Source organism: Coloeus monedula, assembly GCF_965178545.1.
Source record: "Coloeus monedula genome assembly, chromosome: 8".
Lineage (NCBI taxonomy): Eukaryota > Metazoa > Chordata > Aves > Passeriformes > Corvidae > Coloeus > Coloeus monedula.
Window position 1 is genome coordinate 31,995,804 of NC_138788.1, and position 24,940 is coordinate 32,020,743.

General features: G+C 39.7%; 1 protein-coding gene across 1 annotated transcript; it reads left to right on the forward strand.

Annotated features, from left to right (window-relative positions):
* Nucleotides 1-5,987: 5,987 nt before the first annotated feature.
* Nucleotides 5,988-24,029, forward strand: ENO4 (enolase 4; the record flags this gene model as incomplete). The annotated part of the gene is made up of 14 exons (XM_082285918.1): nt 5,988-6,125; nt 7,576-7,704; nt 8,926-9,116; nt 9,984-10,120; nt 11,722-11,891; nt 12,100-12,231; nt 13,621-13,686; nt 14,387-14,446; nt 16,248-16,415; nt 17,636-17,761; nt 20,097-20,292; nt 21,219-21,286; nt 21,829-21,946; nt 23,941-24,029. 14 exons carry the CDS (start codon nt 5,988-5,990, stop codon nt 24,027-24,029), a joined length of 1,788 nt encoding a protein of 595 aa, XP_082142044.1.
* Between the last annotated feature and the right edge of the window lie 911 nt (nt 24,030-24,940).

A 24,940-nucleotide genomic window follows, 5' to 3' on the forward strand; every position in this document is an offset into this window, starting at 1 on the left:
AAATAATTAAATAAATCAATCTTGCTGCACAATTCCTGCCTGCTGGATCTTCTCCTCCTCCTCCCTATGGCTGCGGGACACGGTGATATACCGTAGGAACCAGGCCGGCGGTAATAACCAAGAAGTGTCTGATTGGAAAGAGTCCATTGGCCAGGAGCTTTCTGAAGAGGAAGACTCCGTTGGCCAGGAGGTTTCCAAAGGGAATGGCAAGAGACCTTCAGCTCAGTCCAGCTGGGAAAATGACAGTGACCGAGACCTGATGCAGGACAGCTGGGAACAGAACATGGGGGACAAGCCCTTGCTGCAGGAGGAGGACGAGTGGGATGGAGTGAGCCTCCTCGAGCTCCGTGAAGAAGACAGAGAGCTGGGAGGTTTGGCAGGAGGCAGGCTCCCAGTGCCAGCCCCTCGCGAGGCCTGGGTTGAGCACAGGCCATCTGAGCCGTGCCCCCAGGCGCCGCTCTGTGCCTCGCCTCCCCAGCTGGGAGCGCAGGCCCTCAGCCAGCAGCTGGGTCCCCGCAAGAAACGTCCCTCCCGCCTCGGGCGGGCGCTGCGGATGCTGCGCAGCCTGTTCCGCTGCTCCTGCCTGGCGCCACGGCCCGAGGATTAGGGCTGCGGCCGGTGCCAGCCCGGGCCCCCTGGCCGGCAGCTGACCGGCAGCCTGCCCCACGTCCTGGGGGAGCCACACGGGCTGCCTTTGCCTGGACATGTCCCTGCAGCCTCAGCAGTCCCCGGCTGCTTGGGAGCATCCCAAGCCAAGAGCAAATATTACCCATGTGGCCAGCCTCCAACCAGTATCCATGCGGGACACTTGGTGCCAGGTGGCTCAGCGGTGAACACCAGAGACTCTTCAGGGTGGGAAGAGACCTTGAAAGTCATCCAGTCCCACCCTCACCCTGGCACCACCATCATCACCCTGAAACCATGTCCCCAAGTGCCACATCCAGACAATACTTGAACACTTCCAGAGACAGTGACTCTACCACCTCCCTGAGCAAATTTCTTGCAATCAATTCCTGACCACTCTGTCAGGGAAAAGTTGTTTGGAATATTTAATCTGAACCTCCCCTGCTGGAATCCAAGGCCATTTCCTCTCATCCTGAAAGGACTACGTGCTGATCCTTTGGGATTTTATCCATGAGGGATGGGCACAGACAGGAGGCATTGCTCCCAGGACTCCACTGCACGACTTTGCCAAACAATTCTTCCAAAACAGAGAGCAGTTGGCTTTAAGAAATAGTAGCAGTAGTGAAAAAAAAAAAAAAACCACACACAAAACCCACAAAATCCACAAAAAGAATAGGAATAGGACTAATAATAATACGAAGATGAAGAAAATGAAGAAATTGTGGTAGTAAATAAGAAGAGTAAGAATAGGATTAGAATAAGAACAAGAAAAAACAGTAATAAGAATGAGAATAAGAATAAAGACAAGGATAAGAATAGTAACAGGGATAAGAAAAGAAAGAAAACAAAGAAAAAAGAATATAAGAACAAGGTGTAGAAGAAGAAAGGAGTAAAAGTAAACACTAGGAAGAAGAATAGGCTAAAGAGGAAGATTAAATAGTGTTAGTAACTGTGAGAAATGAGACAACTCTTAAAACAGAAAAATTGAAAAATGTGAGGAACGAGACAACTCTTAGAATAAGAACGGAAAAATTGAAAAATTACAAAAATTGGAAAAATATAAAAATTTGGGATCCTAGTGGCTCAAGAGATATGCCTCAGGAGCGCAGGGATGAGAGATCTTTAGGCTTAAACAGCACTGGACCTCTGGTGGAAAACTTGCAGTGCTGGGCTGACTTTTAGCTAATCCAAAAGTCAAAGGAAAATTATTAAAGGCTCCTAAATAGGAGTAAGGCTTAAGTGCCCAGCACTAGCATCCACTACAGCAGAAATCGGCAGTGTTCTGCGCCTGCTCTGAGGCTGACTCACTATTTTATAGTACCTTTGCTCCGCCCCAGTCCTCCCACAGACCGCCCATGGCACACCCCTTTGGTCCCAAGTGATTGGTGCTTCCCTTTTGACAGATCATCTCTGTCTACCAATGGCTCGTCGTTGTCAGGGGGGTAGCAGCAGCTGGAGTAAGGGTGGTAACATGCCCTCATTAAGATTCAGGTTGCCACGGAGCTTAGTTACAGGCCAACGGCTAAAAGGTCTAAAATTGGCTGTTGGCTGTTAGAAACTGGGGTTTGGAGCTGGTTCTGAGACTAAGGAGCAAAGTAGAAACCCCTAAAAAAAATATTAGAATACATCTAGTACGTCTTAACACATTTGTAAAAGTATACAGAGAACATGAGAAAAACAACTCTTACAGTGTACAAGTGGTTTAAAGTTGAAAAGGGATTTTTAACTGGGACACTTTTAACTGGGGGATTTTAACTGGAGCTGGTGCAGAAAAACTGCTTTGAACAAGTGAAAACACTAATAGCAGAACTTGGTATTTGTACCTGGACTGAGGGGTGAACATTAACACTCAGTTAAAAATTGTTTAACCTAAAATTAACTAATTAAAACACTTAACATGCAAAGACCAATCTAATTAGGGATTTCATGTATGACAAAAAATTACAGAAATCAGAAAAATATAAAAATTTGGGATCCTATGGCTCAGTAGATGGTATGCCCCAGGAGTGCAGGGATATGAGATCTTCTGGCTGAGACAGCACTAGCCCTCAGGTAGAGAAAAAGAACTTGCAGTGCTGGGCTGACTTTAAAAAAAATGACTAAAAGCCCCTTAAAAGGGGTAAAGCTTTGAATGCCCCAGCACCGATGTCTCCCACAGCTGATATGGAGAGAACAAGAGGGGAAAAGAGAAAAGAGTGCGCCTTTCGCCTTCGTCCTTTTTATAGTTTTTGTTCCGCCCCCAGTCTGCCCACAGCCCGCCCCTTCGGTCCAAGGCGATTGGTGCTTTCTCTTTGATGGATCATCTCTGTCCACCAATGGCTCATCGTTGTCAGGGAGGGATGGTATTGGTCGAGATAAGGGAATACAATGCCTTCATTAAAATTCAGGTATTCAGGTTGCCATGGAACTTGCCTGCAGAGTAATGGCCGTGGCTAAAAATAGCTGCTGGCTATTAAGACTGGGTGGAGTTTTGGCCTTGGAATCAAAATGCAAGTGAAACACCTACAAAAAGTATTAAAATACATCCAACACACCTCAAAACACTTGTAAAAGTATACAGTAAACACAGGAAAGGTAACTCTTATGGTGTACCAGTGGTTTGAAGTTTGAAAAGGGCAAGTTTGTGATTTTTTACTGGGAAAATTTTAACTGGGAAGGGTGCAACTCTGTTAATACAAACTACTTTAAACAAATGAAAACACTGATAATGGATCTGGATTTTTGTACCTGGGCTGATGGGTTAATTGTAAAATACAATTTAAAAATAATTAACTCAAATTTAATTAATTAAAGCACTTAATATGCAAAGACCAAGCACAAATAGGGATTTCATGTATGACAGTAATGAAGTATTATTATTATAACAATAATATCAAGTTAAAATACACATCCACACATCCTCTAGCATCTCATGAAGGTTTAATTTGGGAAGGACCTCAAAGATCGATCATCTAGTTCCAACAGATTCTCTTCTGCTCTCTTTCTCTGAGACCTAGTTCGCATTTCTTTCTATCTCTCTCCTTCACATTTCTCGTTAAATAAAATCCACGTTAAATAAAATCTGTATGTTGCCATCATATGGTCTCATTTTCGCCTGAATTCAGGCAGAGGCATCTCTCCCTAATCCAGTCATAACACGTTCTCTGCCCAGCCTGTGTTTGTGCTTGGGATTGCCCTGGCCCAGTTGCAGGACCTTGCACTTGCCTTTTGGAACTTCATGAGGGTTATACGGGTCCACTTCTCAAGCGTGTCCAGGTCCCTCTGGAGGACATCCCTTCCCTCCAGCGTGTTGACTGCACCAGTCAGCTCAGGATGATTGGCAAACTTGCTGGGGGTGCCTCAGTTCCACTGTCACTGTCGCCAGCAGAGATGTGTAATAGCACCAACCCCAGCACTGACCCCAGAGAATACCTCGTGCCACTGCTCTCCCCTTGGACATTGAGCCATTGACCACAAAGCTTTCCATGTGACCATTCAGCCAATTCCTTATCTGTAGATACAAAAATGCTGCTAGCGAGGATTTTCTTGCTATTTTCTAAGTCCGTGAGAGACTTCTCTCTCACGCAGAAGAGGTAGCAGGGAATGTAAACAACCAAGCCACCTGCAACTTTGGAAAGTCTTGTTTATGGTATAGTAGAAAAAATATTTTGACAATTGATGTTTTAGGATTTTAGCCAATCACCCCCAAGGGGTGGCTGGTCCTTTGTCCAATTAGACTATGAAGAAAAAAGTCTATAAAAGAGTTTGTAAAATAATTAAATAAATCAATCTTGCTGCACAATTCCTGCCTGCTGGATCTTCTCTCCTCCTCCTCCCTATGGCTGCGGGACACGGTGATATACCCTAGGGCCCAGGCCTGCGGTAATACCTATCTACGAAGTGGTCCATCCATCAAATCCATCTCTCCAATTTAGAGAAAAGGATGTTGTGCTGGCAGTTGCAAATGCTTTGTATAAGTCCAGGCAGATGACATCAGTTACTCTTCTCTCACCCACCAAGACTGTTATCCCTTTGTCCTCTCAGTCCTTCACTTTTTCTTTTGTGACTTGGGTGGTGTAGCTAGAGCAGTTCAAGTGAACAGAAGCACAAGAGTCATTCAGTATATCAGCCTTCTTCATATCCCTAGGCAATCAGTTCTCCCATTTCTTTCCAGAGAAGTCTTATATTTTCCCTAGTCTCCCTGTTATCTCCAACATGTTCCTTCATGATGAATTTTGTTTAGAGCCTGTTAAAGGCCAGAAGGTGGGAAACTGATACAGAGGCACTTAAATATATCAGAAGGCACAGCTCTCACATTGGGTGGGATCACCCAGCATACGATCGTGCTCAGAGACCGCCACACCAGTACCATTACCTCCAGAAGCCTGTTCTTCCAGGAATATTTAGCTGAACTGGAGCTTTCTGGGGCAAGCCTGTGCATGTGACAAAGATCTGACACTACCTAACTACTGCCACCCAGCCCTCTGACTGCACAAGCCCCTCATGAAGCAGTTATGTGCCCAAAAGAGCAGCCATCCACCACATCAACTCCTCCTGAAGTAAAAAAATTTAATGAGGCACTCGCTATCCACTCTCCTCAGGGAACACGTAGTGTCAGTTTAGAAACTTTTTCAGAGAAAACAGCTTTTTAAAAAGAGGATTTAACTCTCTGGAGAGTTACCATAGTATTTCTAAAGGATGTGAAAGGAAAAGAAAATGATTCCTTAAGGGTTTTTCTTCATTATCACCCCACCTGGAGAAGTGAGCACACAATGAGCAAAGGTCCACACATATTGATTTTAGAGCTGGGGAAGTGTGCACCTAACAGCTTTTAAGTATCTCCATTTTCAGTTACTTCAACAAAATTACCCGTGAACAGTGTAACAAAGTGAAAGTTTTTGTAGGAAATTGCAGACTAAAAATGATCATTTCGGTTGAGAAATGTTTCTTTTCATTGAAAGCGGAGGGCTTTAAAACGCAGGAGTTACTGTGGGCGTTTTACAGCGTCGTCTCCACCAGACATTTCCCAAACCACATCCTGTCCCTCTTTCAGGACCATAATCTTGCACAGTTTTGTTGCTCGGAGACTTTTAAAACCGAGGAGCGCTTGCTCGGGCCGTCCTGACTTGGAAGGCCATGACCAGCCTCCGAGAGAAGCGCCAGCACCCCGCGGCATTGAGGAGGAAACCGGGCCAAACCGAACCACTCCGGCTCCCAGCCCGGGGTGTTCCTGAGGGAGCAGAGCCCCGGGAACGTGGGGCCCAGGCAGAGGGCCCGGGCAAAGGGCCCCGAAGCGCCGCTGTCCCGCCGCGGGGCTGGCAGGGAGCGGGGGAAGGGGCGGGCCCTCCCTGGCTCCGTTGCCCGGCAGCGGCCGCGGCTCCGCCATGCAGGCGGGCGAGCGGCGGGGGCGGCGGCGGCGGGAGGCGGCTGAATACTACCGAGGGCACCGGGTGCCGGAGCGGATGGAGGAGGCGCTGAACACCTTGTTCCCGCTGCGCCCCGGGGATCTCTACGGGGAGCTGGTAGCGCGGGGCGGGGAAGCAGCCGGACGGGGCCGGAGACGCCTTTTCTGGCCTCGCGTCCCGGCGGGTGGCGGCGCGAGGGGCCGTGTGGGTTACCCACCGTGCTCGCTGCCAGCCCTTGCCCTCAGGCGAGGGGGTGCAGCGAGGAGCTCGGCGTCTCAGTGGTGACCAATTCAGTGGTTTCCTGTTGCAGTGGGGATACTGCAACATACATATATCAAACCAGGAGTCCCGTGGAAAGGAAATACATATGGACGGATTCTTGCTAGATGTTTCAGAGATGTTTATTTCCCCAGCCGCATGGCCGGAGCTCTGCCCAGGAACTGTTCCAGTCACCGGACCAAGGGTCATTCTGCCCGCGCAGGGAACACAAACCAAGCAATGGGAACAAGGCTGAGCAGGGGCAGGGAAACCCCGTGTCTGTGCCCTCAGGGCCCCTCTGCCGGGGCTCCATGGCAGGGGAAGGAGATCCCAGCAGTTTCCCCCCTGGCCCGCGCAAGGATTGCGGTGATTCTGTGTTTGTGGCCAGTGGCACTTGGACGCTGCGCCACGTACATGTCCGCAGCTGCCGGGCTTCGTGTCCCTGCTAGTTGCTTGTCTCGACACAAAAAACAAAGTAGTCCACAGATGGACTGCTGTTTGTCCTTAACAAAACCGCTGCTCAGCAGTGATGGCTCTCGGGCCAGCAAGAGACCGGGTGCTGTTCACACTGCAACTGCTCATGGAAGGCAGACCAATTTTACCTATTCCCACTTGGCAAAATATTGTTTACAGTAGTCCTAATGAAACCTCAATTAGTGGCAGTACTGGAATTGCCAGCAACTCTTAGAAAAAAATGATTTCTAGTATGATCTTTGATGGGAGAGTGGCTGTGGAATTGAAATATTTCATTCCATCTTATACTGTTTCCCATCTCCAAGTGTTTTGCCATCATCAGTGGAAGGGACTGGAGCTGGTAACAACTTTTCGTGCTTTGCTTGGTAGTTGGCATGTTCCTCTTATTTGTAGCTCTAAGTGTTTCGCAGTTTTCCCATTTAGCAAGCTGTGGTTTGATGACTCTCTGATACCAGATTAAATAATGAAACCAGTAGGGAAGTATGTAGAAAGCTCAGGTAAAAATGTAATCCATTTTTTAAACCAACATTGGTGTTTATTGACTACAAACAGAGACCCAAATATATTGAATTATGATAGTTTATCAGGCCCATTAAAGACCATGTTGGAAGAAGAAAGAGAACTCCACTTACCAGAAGTCTTGGTTTCCACCTTTTCTCACAGGGCTCAAAGGTTGCTGGAACATATAAAACATAGAATGATAGAATATGCTGAGTTGGAAGGGACCCATAATGGATTTGTTCAGTGGTGGATTTGCTTGAAAGATATTTCGTGGAATAAAAGCCTCTTTGCCTGGAAATTGACTTTTAATGGACTTCTTTCTCCTTCATTTAAGGCTAACTACTTTTCTAAATTTTCAAAAGCACCAGTAATATGCAAATTGGTTGGAAGAAAAGTTCTTGATGGAGTTGGTCAGCCAACATTAGAAGTGGAAATATACTGCACAGTTAAAAACTATGAGAAGGTATGAGCTGCTGCTTCTCGTTTTATTTATTTCACTAGGACAATATCTGGGAAAGGTACTATTCTTCTCACATCTCAAGGAATGTTTTATTTTCCATCTCTATGATAAGATATAAATCCCTGTGACTCAACAGTTGAGTGTTGTAACTTGAAAAAAAAAAAAGGTGCTGTGAAAAGTTAGTGGCAGCAACATGGCAACTTTATTTTCTGTGAATTAGACAATATTTTATGAGTGGGATCTGATAGTCTATCTTTGTATATTAATTTTTTTTCTGTCTTAGTGATCATATAGGTTTTCCTTTCACTCCATACTAACCTTCTACATTCACTTTCATTTCACCTTTTTCTTTAATTTTCAGACCCTTATATTTCTCTTTGTGTGACACTTTCAGAAAAATACAGTACAGGTGAAAAACAGTATAGGTGAAGGCATTTCTTTTACACTGAGCTAATAGGTTGATGTGGGTGATAGTAAAGTCAAACATAGCCATTTAGCACCTGCAATGCAGAATTGATGGCTCATCTCTTCCCCAGCCTGAAATAGTCAAGTTACATCTTTGCAGCTCTAGCTATTGTGGAGTAATTATTTCTACTTTCCCTCAGTTAAACTCTGGTTCACTTAATTCTTGAATTACATGTAACCTCATAGATATTCACAGGATGTAAAGTTAATGCTGTTAGTGCAGGCAGCTGTGGGAAATTTGTAAATGATGTCTTCCTTAAGTGAATTTACTTAATATCATTTATTCCTCATCAGTACAGAAAGATAGGTTCAAATTATCTAAGTAAGACAAAAGTAACTGATCATGAGGGATGGCATTAAGCATGAATGCTGATGAATCATGGTGCAACAGGCTACCAACAGCTCCAATAAAAGGTGTCCTAATGACTGTATGGTCCTTAAAATAACTCCATTCTATTCTGGTAGCATAATATATGTATAAGGAAGATCTGCCAGAGGGTTTTTGCCTCTTTATGTAGTTGTAATTTTGGTCAAAAAACTTGAATAATGTCTACAATTACCAAAGTATAAGAGTTTGAGAAGAAGGTGCTGGACGAGAAAAGACAAGTGGAGCAAATAGATTTGGAGATAGGTACTTGTAGAGTTGGTAAGGACATACTTGTCAGTCTTTCAAATGACATTTCCAAGTTAGAAATTAAACAGTGTTTTATAAACCTTTTTACATTGTTTTGTTGCTTGGGGTTTTTTATTTTTTTTCAGAGGATTTGTTCCACTATAATGGCTTCTCATTCTCAAATACCTGAAAATGCTTTACCTGAAACAATTGAAGCTGATGAGAAAGAAAGAAAGGAGTCTGTTCATACTGCTGTGGCATGGGTCAATGAATCACTGAACACAATGTTGAGAGACTTGGAGTCTACTGACCAGTGTCAAGCTGATAAGATGCTTGGGTAGGTCCTGCATATTATAAAAATTAGTGCATTCGAAATATTTACCATTAATTTACATTGTTAATGAAAGACATACAGAATATTCAATGTTTTCTACTATCTTAAAAAATATTCTTAGGATGTCATGTCTGTCTCAGATCCATTGCACTACATTATTGACTGCTTTTCTTAATTATGATATAAAAATCATGCTGGTTTGGGCTGCCACAATGAACACAGACTGTAGCAAACATACCTAATTGCCTTCCACATAGGCTAGATTTGAGAAAACCTTGATAAAGGGAATAAGGACTTGGTTGGAAAGTGAGTCTAAATAAGATTTCAATGCATTATTTACACCACTTTATGCATCTTACATACTCAGTTTGCCTGAATTGGCTTTCTGTGACCCATGGGTGAAGATTTCACTTCATGCATATAATTGAAATTCAGCTAGCCCTGAGTTTGCAGCCACACAATAACCAGTGTACAGCTCACCTCTGCTGGCTTAGCAACCTAGGCCAGGCTGGTGGATGGCATGAAGTTACAACAGGATCTGTTACTACCCATGCAAAGGAAATGAACCCTTCATGCTCAGATTGTTTTCTCAGAGCTGACTTTAAAACCAGAGTGATTTACAAAGCATGTGCTAAGGTCTCGGATACTTGCTTTTGGTTCTTTTTCTTTAATCAATTCTGCAGATGACTACCAAAAAATAATTATATGATAAATTTATGGACTTTCCAGCTTCACACAGTGAATCTGTGGTAGAAGCTCAAATACATGCACTTAATCTACCTCCTAGCATGTTCTTTAGCCTGTATCACATGTCTACTTATCACATCTAACAGTATTTTGACCCAGTAATTTTTATGCCTCTTCCTTCAGTGAATACTTCGCAAAAAAGGTGGAAGAAAAAAAGGAAATTCAAAAGCGAGAGGAAGAAGAAGCAGCAAAAGTTACTCCTGCCCCTGCTTCATGCCCTCCAACCCCAATACCTAAGCAAAAAAAAGGAGGAAAACCAGGTTTACTTAATTTAATTTTGATATTTTCTGCAATACAGATACTGATTAAAGTCCTAAAACACATCCTGTCTCATGTTCAGAGGGTTTGGTTACTCTCTCCTGACCTTTTTGATCACAGCAGTTTCAGCAGCAGAATGAGGGAGGGGAAAATACAGTTTCCTCATCATTCACATGTATTGGTTGAACAGAGTTCTGCCTTTGTTTTACAGTTGGTGTAGACAGGTTATTATTCTTCAGAGTGAGGAATAAGAATGGAGGAGGATGTAAATGAAGAATAAAAATGAGAATGATAAGGAAAGAAAAGGAAATCACAGAACTGAACAGGAAAATGGAAATTGAATTAAGATAGAAGTTGAAAACAGTTGAAAGAAGGAGGAAGGAAAGTTTCCTTCTAACACTGAGAAAAGGAGGAAATACAGAAAAAAGCAAAAGAGAAAGAAAGAAGGGGATGAGATGGGAATGAAGGGTACTATAGAGTAAAAGGAAGTAAGCAAACATTTTACTAGAGGAAAAAGGGAAAAGTAGTGTGAGACTAGAAAAACAAGGTAAGAAGACATGGCCAAAACCAAACAACCCAAAGGGAAAAAAACCCCATATGTTATCTCCATCTATACACTAAACTCAGAGAAAAAAGGGTTGTTGTCATTTGTTGGACGGGCAGAAAATTTTGGCAAATTATTATTATCAGTTTAGTTGCAATTATCATACGCTGTCAGTAAAAAACCTCCCACTTCATATGCTGGATGTGTGCACAGTAAATTCACCTTTGACCTGAAGTTTAACTTCTGCAGTTGTCAGGTCCATCCAGATATCACTGTGGTGCATATGATATTTCAGTCAAGCTTCTGCTGATACATCTATTACATGTTTTCACTAATTGTGACATCAACTGTGATATTACTGTTAGACTCAGTGCCTGACTATTTGGAGCCAATGTAAAACAGTCCCCAGTGCAGTGATGTTTGGGAATCAGACCACTTATTGCAGCTTCAGTAGATGCTCCCTGTAAGTGCTAGTGGGAACTGCTTGGTTTACAACATTTTGGAAAAAGTTATCTGAAAGGGAAATAAATTCTTATGAAAATTTAATGTGTAATATTTAAAAGACCTGTTTTCTCTTTGGGAATTCCAGTTGTAATAGACCTGAACTTTTTTCACAGTAATTATTAGAAGAATTCAAGTGTTTGTACTCCCAATCAGGTTATAATGTAATCTTCAATTTTTTAATGCAAAATCCTAGCATTTAAGGAGCACAATAAAGGAGACTGAAAACATGCTTTTGAAAGGAACCTGAAAATGATATAATGTTATTTGATTCAAACACAGATAAATAAAAATACATATTTCAGTGGCTGAAAGATCTCCAAAAGAAACAAACTTGAAATGCATTTGAAACAAAGTGAGGACAGATACTGTACTTACTTGTAAGGTCATTCCATATAAAATGGCTGACAAAATGAAGTTTTTGAAAAATTAATTATTGGTTTTTAATACATTGAGTACACACTGAAATGACAGTATCATATTTACTCACATGACTGTGATCCACAAGCATATGTTTAGAACCAAGGAAATATTTAACTACTACTCTCTCTCTTGTAGTAAAGAAGGTGTTAGTGAAAGAGAATCCCGTCCCACCTGCAGAACCTGCTGAACCCGTGCTGTGTGGCAGCTTGGCCATTGGGGGAACATCACTTGCCATAGCAAAGGCTGGGGCCACCATTAGCCGTGTCCCATTGTACTTATATATTGCACTGCTGAAACATGATCAGGTACACGTGGCTTTGTAATTTTGTTTATTTTATCCCAGTTATCATAATTATCGTAGCCAGTTGTGACAGTGTTATTAAATTTGCCTCATAGAATACACCCTTAACACCATTGCCTGTAGCAGTTTTGAACCCTGTACCATAACTAAAATATATTAGAAATTATTCTGAGTTCTACGTTTTTATTTTCACCTGGCACTCCCAATTACAGGAGTCACCTAAAGAAATGATTCTACCACTCCCAATGGTTACTCTGTTGAACTGTGAAAAAAATTTACCTACGAAACTGAAATTAGTGAAAGAAGTTATGCTTATACCACCAGTTGAGTTATCACTCAAACAGGTACTGTTTCCTTATTTTTTGTAAATGTATTCTGTAGACATCATACTATCTACATATGTACATAAGTATACAGGTCTTTTTAATATAGTCCTTACAAACTATATTTTTCATTTTTTTGCTAGCTTGCAAGGCCAAAGTTTTAACAGATGTTAGTCAGTGCAGAATTCTAACACTAATAACATTAAATTAAGTGAAAAGATGATTTAAAAGGAGAACCATGAAGATTTAATTTGAAAATGTATGTTTATATAAAGGAAAAAAATCAGTGCATTGAAGATGTCAAGGGATTGTGTTACACAATAATAGATTTTGCATTAGTAGATTATAAATATTAGCAGTTGTTTGGTACAGCATACAAAACAACAAAAGCCGTAACAAATTCACAGGAAGGCATAAAATATTTGGGAATAAGTTGCTCTAAAATGAAATTGTGACACTAGAAGGGAATACAAAGAACAAGAAGGATGTGTGAGACAGATGGGATCAGCCCTCTCTCTTTTTGTTTAGCCATGTGTTGCATTAAAGAATGTATCTGCACAAGATGCCTTCATTAGGGCTGTGATTTCTACTTTGTGTGCTGGTGACCTGAAAAAATAGCTGAGCTCGATTCTCTTTCTTTTTGCTTTTCCTTTAACTTTTCTGGATTGTTCCCCAGAGCTGTTAATAAGGTCACTAATTCTGCCCCATTCAAAGGATGCCTCCCAGTGCCCATGGGAGAGGAGGAAGGTGTTTGCTGCAGTGCAGAACACGAAGCTGTTTGTCCTGCAGTGTTGCCAGCTGTGACTGACTTCTGCCCCCTTCAGTATTCCTTTACTGGCACAGTTTGAGAAAATCTGAAATGTCCTTTACAAAGTTAGCACTCAACATTTACCAGCTCAGCTGAAAAGAAAAAAGTCTTGCATTAAAAACAATGAATTAATTTAATTGGAGTGTTCCCCAATGTTTAAAATCAAGACAGTGATTTTTTTTTTTTCCTTCTTCCTGGAAGTATTCTGAAGGTAAATGCACTCAGTCTTGTCAGATCTTAGGAAGTCTTAGGCAGAGTCACAACTGGGAACAGGGATTATCACCTTTGCACTTCTCAGATATAAATGCAGACCCATATATTTTTTACTTGTTAGATTTGTGAAGGGATACTTTTGGGGAAGAGACTGCTTTCCTTGACATCCCACAGTCAAATATTCCTTCTCATTCCACTGCTACTAACTGTTTATCGTTGGACACTTGTCTGCATTTTGTGGGTGGAGAGACTGAGTTAAAGGTTTGGGCTTTTTTTAAGACTTTGTATTAAAATTTGCCTTTAGAATAAATGTTATATCTCTTCTTATTTAACTTGCTAATATGAATTAATAGAACTTCCTTTTGAAGATTACTGTTGTTTAATTTCAGGGCATAGAAAGAATTCAGGATATTCAGAAAGAAATGACAAGACTGTTGGAGCCTTCAGGCAAAATGGTACAACAAAAATGTGTTCTAACAGTGAGATGTACTTAATTTAATCTTTTTACTACCATTGTCCTTTTAAACATACACGTGGAACACTTAGCCTGTTACAGGCTCATGACACAGAACAGAAGATGTTGTTTTCTGACAGATGATTAAAGCATTGGCCATTTGGTGATAATAAATTAGAACATTTAGAACAAAATATTGTCCTAAGCATAAGGCTTTCTGTTTACCTGAAGGAATATACTGGGAGTGAATAGTATGAGAGGGAATATACAATATGTATTCTGATCTTGGTACACCTCTCACATGCAACAAGTTTTATTCAAGGTATTACTATTACTGTAGTAGTAAATAAGTCTTGGTGTGTCATGGGCTTTTTGGAAGGCAAGGTGGTTGGGTTTCTCCAAGTACAGAGTCTAGATTCTCATTTCTAAGATCCCCTGTATTTTTGATGGGCTGGGTGAGAATGTCTTGAAAACCAAATGATGGTTGGACAGATGTCCACATAGAAATAAACATTTTAAATGAGTAACCACCACAACATAAAACTATTAAACTATTAAGTAAAGCTATTTCCTAACTTACATATTTACAATCTCTTTTGACCAAAATTCTGTCTATCTTTTTATCTTATCTTTTCTTTCTGAGATGTCTCTGTCATCTTTTTATTTTTCCAATTGATTTCTTTCTTCTTTCACTCCAACAGCCTGGTCCACAAGCAGACAGTAAGAAAGGAAAAGCACAAAGTTCGGGGAAGAAAGCTCCGGTAAGAAAAGAGATTTTAACTCTAAGCCTTCAACAAGGTATTAACAGCAGCAGGGAACCAAAATGTTCTTAAGAAAGGAAGCATTAATCTACATCACCATTTTGGAAAGGTCAAGGCAAGACTTAAATATTCCAAAGGCTCATCTTTTACATAATAATTTAGATTCTTCTGGCTATACCATCCCTTCCTGGGGGACAGTAGAGGAAACAGGGGAAAATTTCTGGGATCTGGTAATTTTTCTCATATAGAAATTCTGGTAATTTATCCAAATGAACATTTTGCAGCACCAGCAGAGAACATGCCCTTTTGATCATGTAGGCCATAAAACTGTTACTTGTAAGACTTGCAGACTGTGCTGTTTCGTAACCCTGGGAGCATAACTCCCCTCTTTATCCTGCTGCATTCAGTTCCCAGGTCCAGTCTGAGGTTATAGATAATGGCAGATACAAACCAGCAGCTAAAGGGCAGCACTCACAGTATTGCACAGGACTGTATTTTATATAACTCAAATGATCTTTTTTATCCCTGCAAAACTGGTAGTTTGTTGATGAGTTTTCCAAATAGTGGGATGGAAATGCCATGCAAGTTTTTCTCCTCATTCTGAGATGATTTAAATATTATCAGGTGAGAATCATTACTGTTGTGAAGTATAAAAAAGAAAGGATGAAGAAGAGCTTTCCTATTTTATTGTTGCTAAAACAGTAAAAAATTCACCATCATTAAGATGCTGGCCAGTGTTTTCCTGGTGGGTAGTTTCCATATTAGTACCACAATATGTACTGCAATCATAAAGTAGAATATTTCTGTAATATACACACAAGGAAACAGTACATTAGATTCTGTGAAAAAAATTCCTTTTATTTCAGTGGAAGAAAACTAAAGGAGAGAGTAGTGAAACTGAATTTAAAACTGATAAAAGCACCGTGTGAGTTTGAACTTTTTTGTAAGGGGGAAAAAAAAAGAAATTACAAAGTAGGCAGTGAAGAAGAAGAGCTTATTTAGGTTATGGAAGTAAAAACTAGACAGAGAAATTTTTTTATACAGATAAAAAGTGCTTTTAATAGAATGTAACAAGGCACAGCATATGGACATCTTGAAAATCACATGAAACTGCAGATTTAACCTCCATCTGAAGTGCACGAAGACTTCGGCTTTTTTTGCTGTCTGTTGCTGCATCTTTATAACCCAAAATTCCCAGACCCTACAGTTAAAAATCAGTACTTGAAAAACCTACAAAAAAACTGACAACAGAAGGACATGTGAAATGCTTGCTCAATGTAACTCTGCTTGAGGCTCATGTCCAGGAATACTGTCCCTGAAGCAGACAACTGCATGCAGCTGGGCTGGAGGTATTTCCCCTCTGTGATATTTGTTCTTCTAGAAGCCTTGGAACACTCCATAGAGTCAATATCAATGTTGTAGTTGAGGATAAATGAGTAAAAGCTATTTAAAAAAGCAGAATATGTTTTTGTGTCAAAGGATTGGTCCACAGCACAAGAGTATTCATGACACCTCAGTGGTTGTTGAGTGCCTTTAAAATAATTTTGTGAACCACTACTGACCACACAAGACTGAGATCTACATGGCCAGACTATTTCCAAGGACTATTGGCTCTCTACTCATTAGCACTTCATAATCCCTCTTTGCTAGAAAATTGTCCTTAAAGCTGCCAAGGAGATTTCTGAGAACAAATTTATAATTTGATGACTAAATGCAGACTGAAATGACAATGAAAAAAGAATATAAATATTTATAATACATATGTGTGTAAATAAAGTGATTATTTTTGTTTTGCTTTCAGCCAGCACCCTTAAAAAGAATATCACACTTAGGCTGCCTGACAACAGGATATGATAATCTAGAACAACTGCTACTCCTAATGCAAACAGCTTGCAAAAATATAGGTCTGGAGCTAGGAACAGACATGTACTTAGCAATAAATTGTGCTGCTCATCAATTAGTGGATTATGTAAGTTATTTTTCAATATCTATTTTCTTGGGTTTTAAAATAAACGTAGCTCTTGTTAACATTATTTATTATTATGTTGCAAACTCACCTACTAGCTCCTAACTCCATTTTTTTTAAAGTACTAACCAAGCAAACAGAAAGAATTATCTCTGCATTTATAAATTCTGGTTGAATCTGCTTTTTTCCCATTACATTAAGCTACATCTCTTGTTTTGTTCTGACTATCCTAACATTTCCGTGTACTTTTACTATGGTATGTTTATATATATACATTAGTGCCCATCTCACTGTGCATCAACATTAATTTTTTAATTTTAATTTTTTAATGTTTTTATTTGACAAAATCTGTTTATGTCCCAATGAAATCTTACAGTTCTTGCCCCTTATTCCAAGATCAATCAGGTTTTTCTCTAAGCAGGAAAAGAAACTTCCATTTCCATTTAGTACCTCATGAGCTTTTACATGTTTGGGTGTTCTATAGTGCCAAAGATTCCATTACCAATATCTTTTGTGAAAGCAGTTGCTCTCCTGTGATATCTGTATCCTTATACCAGAATGTGCAAAATCTTAACCACTGAATTATCAGTAATTCTGTAACTTTCTGTTACTGAACTGTTAAAGTCACTAAGGCAGTGGATATCCTGCACAGTTTCACAATGTGTTCTTAAAATTCCTCCCAGGCTGTAGTTTGTGATTCCCAGAATGATGATAATGATTTTAAAGTAGTCTTTTTTTTTTTTTTTTTTTTGAAAGGGGAAAGAGGCAGGGAAAGGCAGTATCTTGGTTTTGAGCACTGAGGGTGGTGCACTCCTTTCCCCAGTGATATTTTCTTTGTGAAAATGAGGAAAAGAAATCCCCTTTTTTTTGAAGAGAAAAATGAGATTTTTTTTCCCATGATATTCAATAAAAATGTCAAATACTGCTAACCTTATGCTATAATTGTGTCAAACTGGCAGTGATGCCTAGAAAGTGCTGAAATAGATCTCTCTTCCTTTGGCAGTGGCATTGTTCAGAGACTTTGGCATGAGCCCACTGGAACCCACAGTGTCATTTTAGGCAGAGTTTTCTGTAACAATGTGCTGACAACTCAGACACAGAGTAAAGCAGATGAGTGAATGCCTTCTCTTTGAAGCACACACAGCCCACTGCCTTAACAGAGATGTGTACACCCTGCTTTTCAGGGTCTTACTTTCCTATCTTTTACGCTTTTTACCTTCTAGGATAAAGGAAAATATGAAATACTCACTGGAACATTCAAAAGTCCTGATGAAATGGTTGCCATGTATGTGGAAATGATTAATAATTTTCCTTTTATTATTGCATTAATAGATCCCTTAAGAAAAGAGGTAAGACACAGTGCAGTCCTTTAAAAATTGATGATACTGTTCAGTGGCATATCACTGAGCTTTTCTCATTTTTACAAAACATGTAAAATACAAAGCTTCTGTTTTTCAAGTCTTTAAGCACAAAAATATCACTAGAAAATGCATCTAACAATTTATTTGAATATATTTTATTGTCAGTATCCACATTTTTCTGTATTTTTGACATAATTTCTGATAGAAAATAATCCTGGCATGAACAGAATACAGTCAGTATGCATACTTTAAAGAATTAAAAGAAATTGCTCTTTTATTTGATTTTACTTGCTAAACCACTGTTATTTTTATTACATTTCCCTCCTTATGTGCACAATTCAAATTGTAAGGTAAAACTGTAAAATTCAAGTGTATTACAAGAAGTCATGTGTAATGCAATATTGTATTGCAATATTGTATTATATTATATATATTATATTATATTATATTATATTATATTATATTATATTATATTATGCTGGAGAAGAAAATATTTGAACATTGTTGTATGTTCAGCCAAAAAAATCACCAAAAACCACTATTGCTGCAATTCTTTGTGATGGGCATTTATAACTAAAGTCCTGTCACTTGGCAACATTGCTTGGCAGAATGTTTGAAGTGGGAGTAAGACACCCTGTATTTACCTCTGTTATCAAAGTTAGAGAAGTTAATTAGTGTGGCAAATCAACTACAGCAATAAAGCACAATACTATTAAACATGTTATCAAACTGCAGATGGATAAAAGAGATTGCATAACATTAAATATATACATTTATACATAAGGTTAAATTTCCATGTATTACAAAAAAAGAATAAAAACTTAATTGCTGCAGAACCTACAATTGTAGGCCAAGTTTCTGCAGTTGCACAACTTAATAAAAATTTGCTCTCAGTGTCAAATTGCACTCTATCTTCTTAGAAATACATAGAGGGAGTTCATTTTCATGAACAAAACACAAAGACTGTGATTGAAGGGAGAAGCAAAGTGATGTTGGCTTTGTGAATCTGCCCAGTGCCTGAATCAATAATTCTAAAACTGATGAACTTCAAAATCCATCTCATTTTGTCCTTAGCTGGAACTTTAAAAGTTCATTTTCGGAATAACTGTGTTTAGTATTACCTCAGCCTTGTTAGCCTTGCCTCCCTGTACTGTTTCAGTCTGACTCTCTGAAAAACCATGTTCCAAAACACCAGGTTATTCCCCACTCCTGCCAGGGCTGCAAACTTCTTTAGGAATTCTTATGAAGGAAAATATTTGCAAGATGAGAATCAGCAGGAAAATTACAGCAGATAGTGAAGTGCAGTTGGGAACAGAGTACAGAGTTAAGAAAAATGTCTCTCCTCCTCTTCCTCCTCTTCCTCCTCCCAGATCTCCAGGGCTTACCCATGCCACATCTTTGCCCCAGATAATTAGATCTTTGAGGATTAGTACTGGTACCAATTCAATAATTCATTGCCAGACACCAGACCACGTTGGTGCTTAAATTTAAACGTTTGTTCAGGTGTCAAAAACTTCATTTTCTTTAATACACCGGCTTGAAATCCGTACAGGAATGGCCCCGATGCTGATTTCAAGTCGACAGGTACAAAAATCTGTCTGATCCACAGACCAAGAATAACCACTGGCAGAATTATGAAGCAGAAATGTTTTTAATGTGAGAACTTTGCCTTCTGTGGACACGAAGCAAGCAAATTAATTCATACTTTTCTTCTTTTGAATTCTTTACATATCCTTGTCCTTTATTTAGCCTGAATCGTCTACCATGTGGACAATGCATTAAAATAAAGAAACAAAGACCCTGAAAAATGGAGCTTTGCTAGAAAAGAGAGCGTTGTATTCTGCTGTTCCCTATGGGTCCTGCCACTGAGTCTATGTCTCCTGTTCATTATTTTATGTTCAAACAACCATGACACTTAAAATGTGAACACAAAAATGAGTCCTTTGAATTAAACAATAAAAATTTTTTTTATATTCTATCAAAATGAAGTAAATTTCAGGAAGGAAATCAAAATAGAAAATCCCTACATTTAATTTAATTTGAAATATTTTTAACTATATTTTGTGCAAATAGTGTTGGTTAATTTCAGATTGAAATTTATGTTTTCTAGCAAAATCTTAAAATCCAAGGAAAATCCAAGTGGTATGTTTTTCTTAGGCAGACAAATTTAAAATACAGTATAAAATGTAACTTATTTATATGAAGGGCATATTTATAATTAAACCCAAATTATTATTTAATTTTTTATTTTACCTCCTCTGCTGGGGTTTTCATTCAGTTTAGTTTTTTAAACTCCAGTTGTTTACTCTATTCGTTTATGCAGGACAGAGAACAGTGGAGTAGCATCTGTTGTGCCCTTGGTTCCAAATGCTACCTGATTGCTGAAGATGCTGCCACACATATTTCCAAACTCAAAACTGACCAAAACATAAACATAGCAATGTGCAGTGGTGTTGTCCTGAAATACATTAACGAAACCAAGGTGTCAGACCTCATAGAACTTACTGGAATTCTTGATGGTGAGTAGAGGGGGGAAAGGCTGAAACCAAACTCTACGAGCCACACCCATAAATATTACATCTTTTTATTTAATTATTGACACTTCTAATTTAGAAAGCACTTGTCAGGAGAAACTGAAATTCAAGTTTTCATTCACAGATCCCTGTCAAGGAGCTTAAAACAGCATTCAAAGCTTCAACTGTAGTCAATTAATACACTGAATGTTTTGAATGTGGGTGCCCTTTGACACTGCAGCTAAGTGTCATGCTGCATACCAAGTTAGATATCAGAATTAAAATAAAAGAGATGTGATCAATTCATCTGAATTTTGATTAATTTTAGCATTAATAATTTAAAAATTAAAGCAAGTACAAACTGTTTAAAATTGCATTTACATAGATTATTGACTACATATTATTGAGCCTTTGTAGTAACAGTACTAAGAACCTGGGCAGCTTTGTAAGATTTCTCTTTGTATCACATTTTGTTTATTCATTTTTATACCCAAGGAATAGATGGACAAATTTAATATAGCTTAGTGTTTTTCTTGTTCCTTAAAAACACCCAGAATCGCTGTATCAAAGCGAGTAAATAGCAACTAAGAGATTTCATTCAGTCAGGATGGTAAATTCTTTTTCAAAGAGAAGAAAAATCATTACTATAGTGAGGAGCACATTTAAAATAAATAGCACAGCCTGACCATACAGATCAGTGAGAGACAGAGACTAGGACAGGATGTTAGATGTTCCCTTATCCATCTGAAAATAAAACAGAATCTTAACATAGCAAACAAATATAGTTTACATTTTTGTAAGGTGGGTTTTACTCCTATTTGTATTTAAGCTTGGATAGCCCAAGGGTAAAAAAAAATGAGAGGTCCAAACAATTTCTGTGTCAAATACATAAAATACACTCTAATGAAGGTTTTCCCTCCCGTTATATATAGGTCAAAGACATATTACCATATTAGGAAGTCCAGATGGAGAATCTTTAGATGAGAGCCTCGTGGATCTGGTAAGTACTGAAAGCTGTTCAACTGCAGAATTGCAAAATACTGCTTTTAACATGTACTATTTTTCACGGAGAAAAGCCTTTTTGTGCTTGAGAAAGAAACAACATTTTACAAAATGGGCTTTTTCTAGAGGGTTGGTTTTTTTTCCCCACAGAGAGTGGTTATTCTTTTGAGTTTAAAGAGAACACACAGGAAATTTGCCAAAGCAGGGGAGTATATTCAAAAGTGTTATGATCCATTTGCTTGCATTAGTTTATAAAAAAATGCGAGTTACTTAAAACATTCCTGTGTAGTAACAATATGTTAAGCAAAAATTCTTAACACTACTATATTTAATCTTTTGCAAATAAAATTTCATTTCATATACCAGCAAAAATTACTGTTTGTATCTGGCAAATCTCTCCCTGAGAGGTTTTATTTCCCCCGTTTCTCTCTGTGGAGAGATGAGGGTGTTAAATTAGACGTAGGATACCGTGTTGAATTACTGGGAATGACTTCACTTCCCCGAGTGTGGAGTTTTACCACGGGCCCTCTCTCGTTGCAGGCTGTTGGTCTGGGTGCCAGGTTTCTCAAGTTGGGAGGTCTCTCCCGCGGAGAAAGGGTGGCCAAATACAACCGGCTGCTGGCTATAGAGGAGGAACTGGCCGCCAATGGAACGCTGCGTACGAGCTTCTTTCTTACTTTGTTTTCAGCCTGCCATGAATACGGCCACAAAGATTGGAGGGAGAATGATTGAAACTGCACCCCAGGAGGGAAGGGAAATCAAAAGGCTGTAAATAAGGGCTGACAAAAAAAACCTAGGATAGCACTTGCCACAATGTATATTGTTGTCCTAATGGATTATCTGTTTACTGAATGTTAAAATAGAGCCCCCTTCTTGAGGAGTAGCCTACATTAAGCTTTTTCTCCAGAATTAATTGGTTAGAATCTTGAAGCCCACGGTGCAAAGGGAACGAAACAAAAAACCATGCATATAACGTGTCGAAAAGCTGCCAAAATGGAATTTTAGGCCAAATACCCCACCTCCCTCGAGGCCCTAAACATATATTGCTAACAAAACTTCATTTCACAACCCTCTTTTGTACGTTACATTTCCAGCAAAATGTGTTTGGAAAGCTACAATTGCATGGGTAAGCCTTAAATAAAACCCAAGAAAACCCCAAGCTGACGATGCACATTCAGCCTTAGCCACTTGTATGCATCTGCCTGCCTGTTTCAGGATCTGCATCTTCTTTTTACACTGTACCAAGGCACTGTTAAATGCTTAACAGTTCATTAGAGCCACTTCTCACTTGCTCAGGTATCAATCAAGCCAGAATAAAGACAAGCAATCTGAAGGGGAGGCAGAGAGACAAGGAGAGGAAGAAAGGAAGGAAAAGGCTTGCAGGAATTGTATTATGCCTAAGAAAAGGAAACACGAAGCAGAATTAAGTCATTTTACCCTCGTTTGTAATAATTTTCAGTGTTCTACACATAGGGTAGCAGCACTTGACATGCACACTATAGAACAAAGTTTTTAGTTGAAATTTGTTTTTATTGAAAATATTTTGAGCTTTTTGAAATCTCCCCCTTGCTCATAAATAATCATTGTAAAAAATTGAAACACAGACACAAATTCTTTTTTGCTGAGAAAGTAGTTTCACAGAATGCACTTTTCAAAAATAAGACAGATAATTATAGAACTATGAATTTTAACTGCCTCAGCAGTATTAATGTATTCCCTCCTCAAATAGTATAGTCTAAACAAAGGCTCTCGAGTCTGACAAATATTTAGACCTATATCTGATGAAATGAAACAGCAACAATCCCCGACACCGTTAATCATTTGGCAGAAATAAGATCCAGTACCTAAATCAACAGCAGGGAAATAGTGAGAGCAGGTCTGAGCTGCATACCAAGCTCTTCATTTGGCTGGGCTGGAGCTGGGAATACACAGGAGAGCCCGTGCCGAGGGCACTCTAAGTGGCTCATGGCTGGGAGGTGACACTGGCCCATCAGGAGTGTGTGAGGGGCTCAGGAGCATCGCATCCAGGCTCTCCCATTGCCTGCCGCTCTCCTTCGAGTAGTTGAGAGCAGCCCCGGTGGCGATGATGCGCCAGCAGCTCACCTGCACGGGTGTGTGACCTGCTCCAGCCGGGCCTCCCCTTCACCTGGCGGTGACACAGGGCTGAGAGGCGCTCAGGGTGGCGTGGGCATCGTGTGTGGGGCAAAACAGGGAGCTGGTGGTGAGGGCAGGGATGGAGAAAGAGTCACAGAGCTGGGAAAACCAGGGAGAACTGTTAGTGGCAATAACTGTGATCTGTTACGGGAGCAACACCGGGACAGGGGCTCTCATCTGGTTGCTCAAGGCTGGGGTAGGGACAAGGCAGAGTCAGCTAATGGAAACTCTGCAAGAGCACCAGTGCAGAGGGGAAAAAAAATAAGGCAGTAAGGTGAGATGATCAGTGAAGAAAGGAATGCAATACATAACTCAGGCTGATGTGCACCATGTCCTGATCCTGTAATCAAAGTGCTCCTTTCTAAGGACCAGACTTTTAAAGGTGTTTCAACTCTTGTAAGAATCATGTGACATTTTCAAACATCTGTGTGCACCAGAGAACATTACAACAAACTCGATTACAGCAAACATGAGCTGCTTTTTTCTCTTCTGTTTCAGGTGAAGCAAAACTTGAATTTATTGATTTTGCTGCAGAATCACAGCCAGAACAACTTCCTGATGTGCTTCCTGCTCCAGAGCAGGATTAGTTGCCTCCACAGCTCTCAGCCAGCCCTGCAGGTTCACAGCTCAGCTCCCAGAGAACAGCAGCTGACTTACAGCAGCTCACATTAACTTTGGGATAAATCTCTAAGAAAAAACATTTTACTAGGAAACTCATATATTAACTACTCCTAAATCAATTTATTTTCATTCTAGTATGAAACTCATATATTAAATTTTCCTTAATCCATTTCTTTTCAAGCATTTCAGTCAAATATCTCTAAGAGATTTCAAATACTGGCTTCTCTTTTCCCAGGGATCATTGCCTTCAGCTGAAGCGAAATTAACTGAGCAGTGACTATAGTCTGAAAATTCTGTGCTGCATTTACAAATTGACAAAACAAATACTGCTGTGTTAAGTCCTAAACTAAATGTTTGTTTTGAGAAAATCAGATTCTCCCTTGATACAAAGAGCAAGCTGTTGACAAACAGTAAAAAAAAAAGCAAAAAAAAACCCAAAACAGAACACCACATTTTACAAAAAAACAAAGGCCTTGACTGTTATGCTGCTCCATCCCCCCATCCCCCTCAATGCTGCTCTGAGATCCAGCCTGCAAAGGATCAGTGCAAACCCCAAATGTTGGGCACAGAGCTGTGACTGGCATCAGTAGGAAGCCTGCTCCAGTTGGAAGCAGAGAGTAACAAGTCAATTCCACAAGATCTGGGAAACTTGTCAGGAGTCTTTTTAATAAGCAACAATGAAAAGTTAAAGAAATAATTTATGTTCTAGGTAACAAAACAGTTTAAGTAAAAGAAATGCTTCTTGAAAAACTTCTCGGTTTTGTATAATTTGAAAATTTGAACATATAATACAGCAGCAATAATTTGAGGAAAAAATACATATATGAAATTTTGCATTTTAAATTCAGTGTAACAGACAAATAAGTGAAAAATTAAC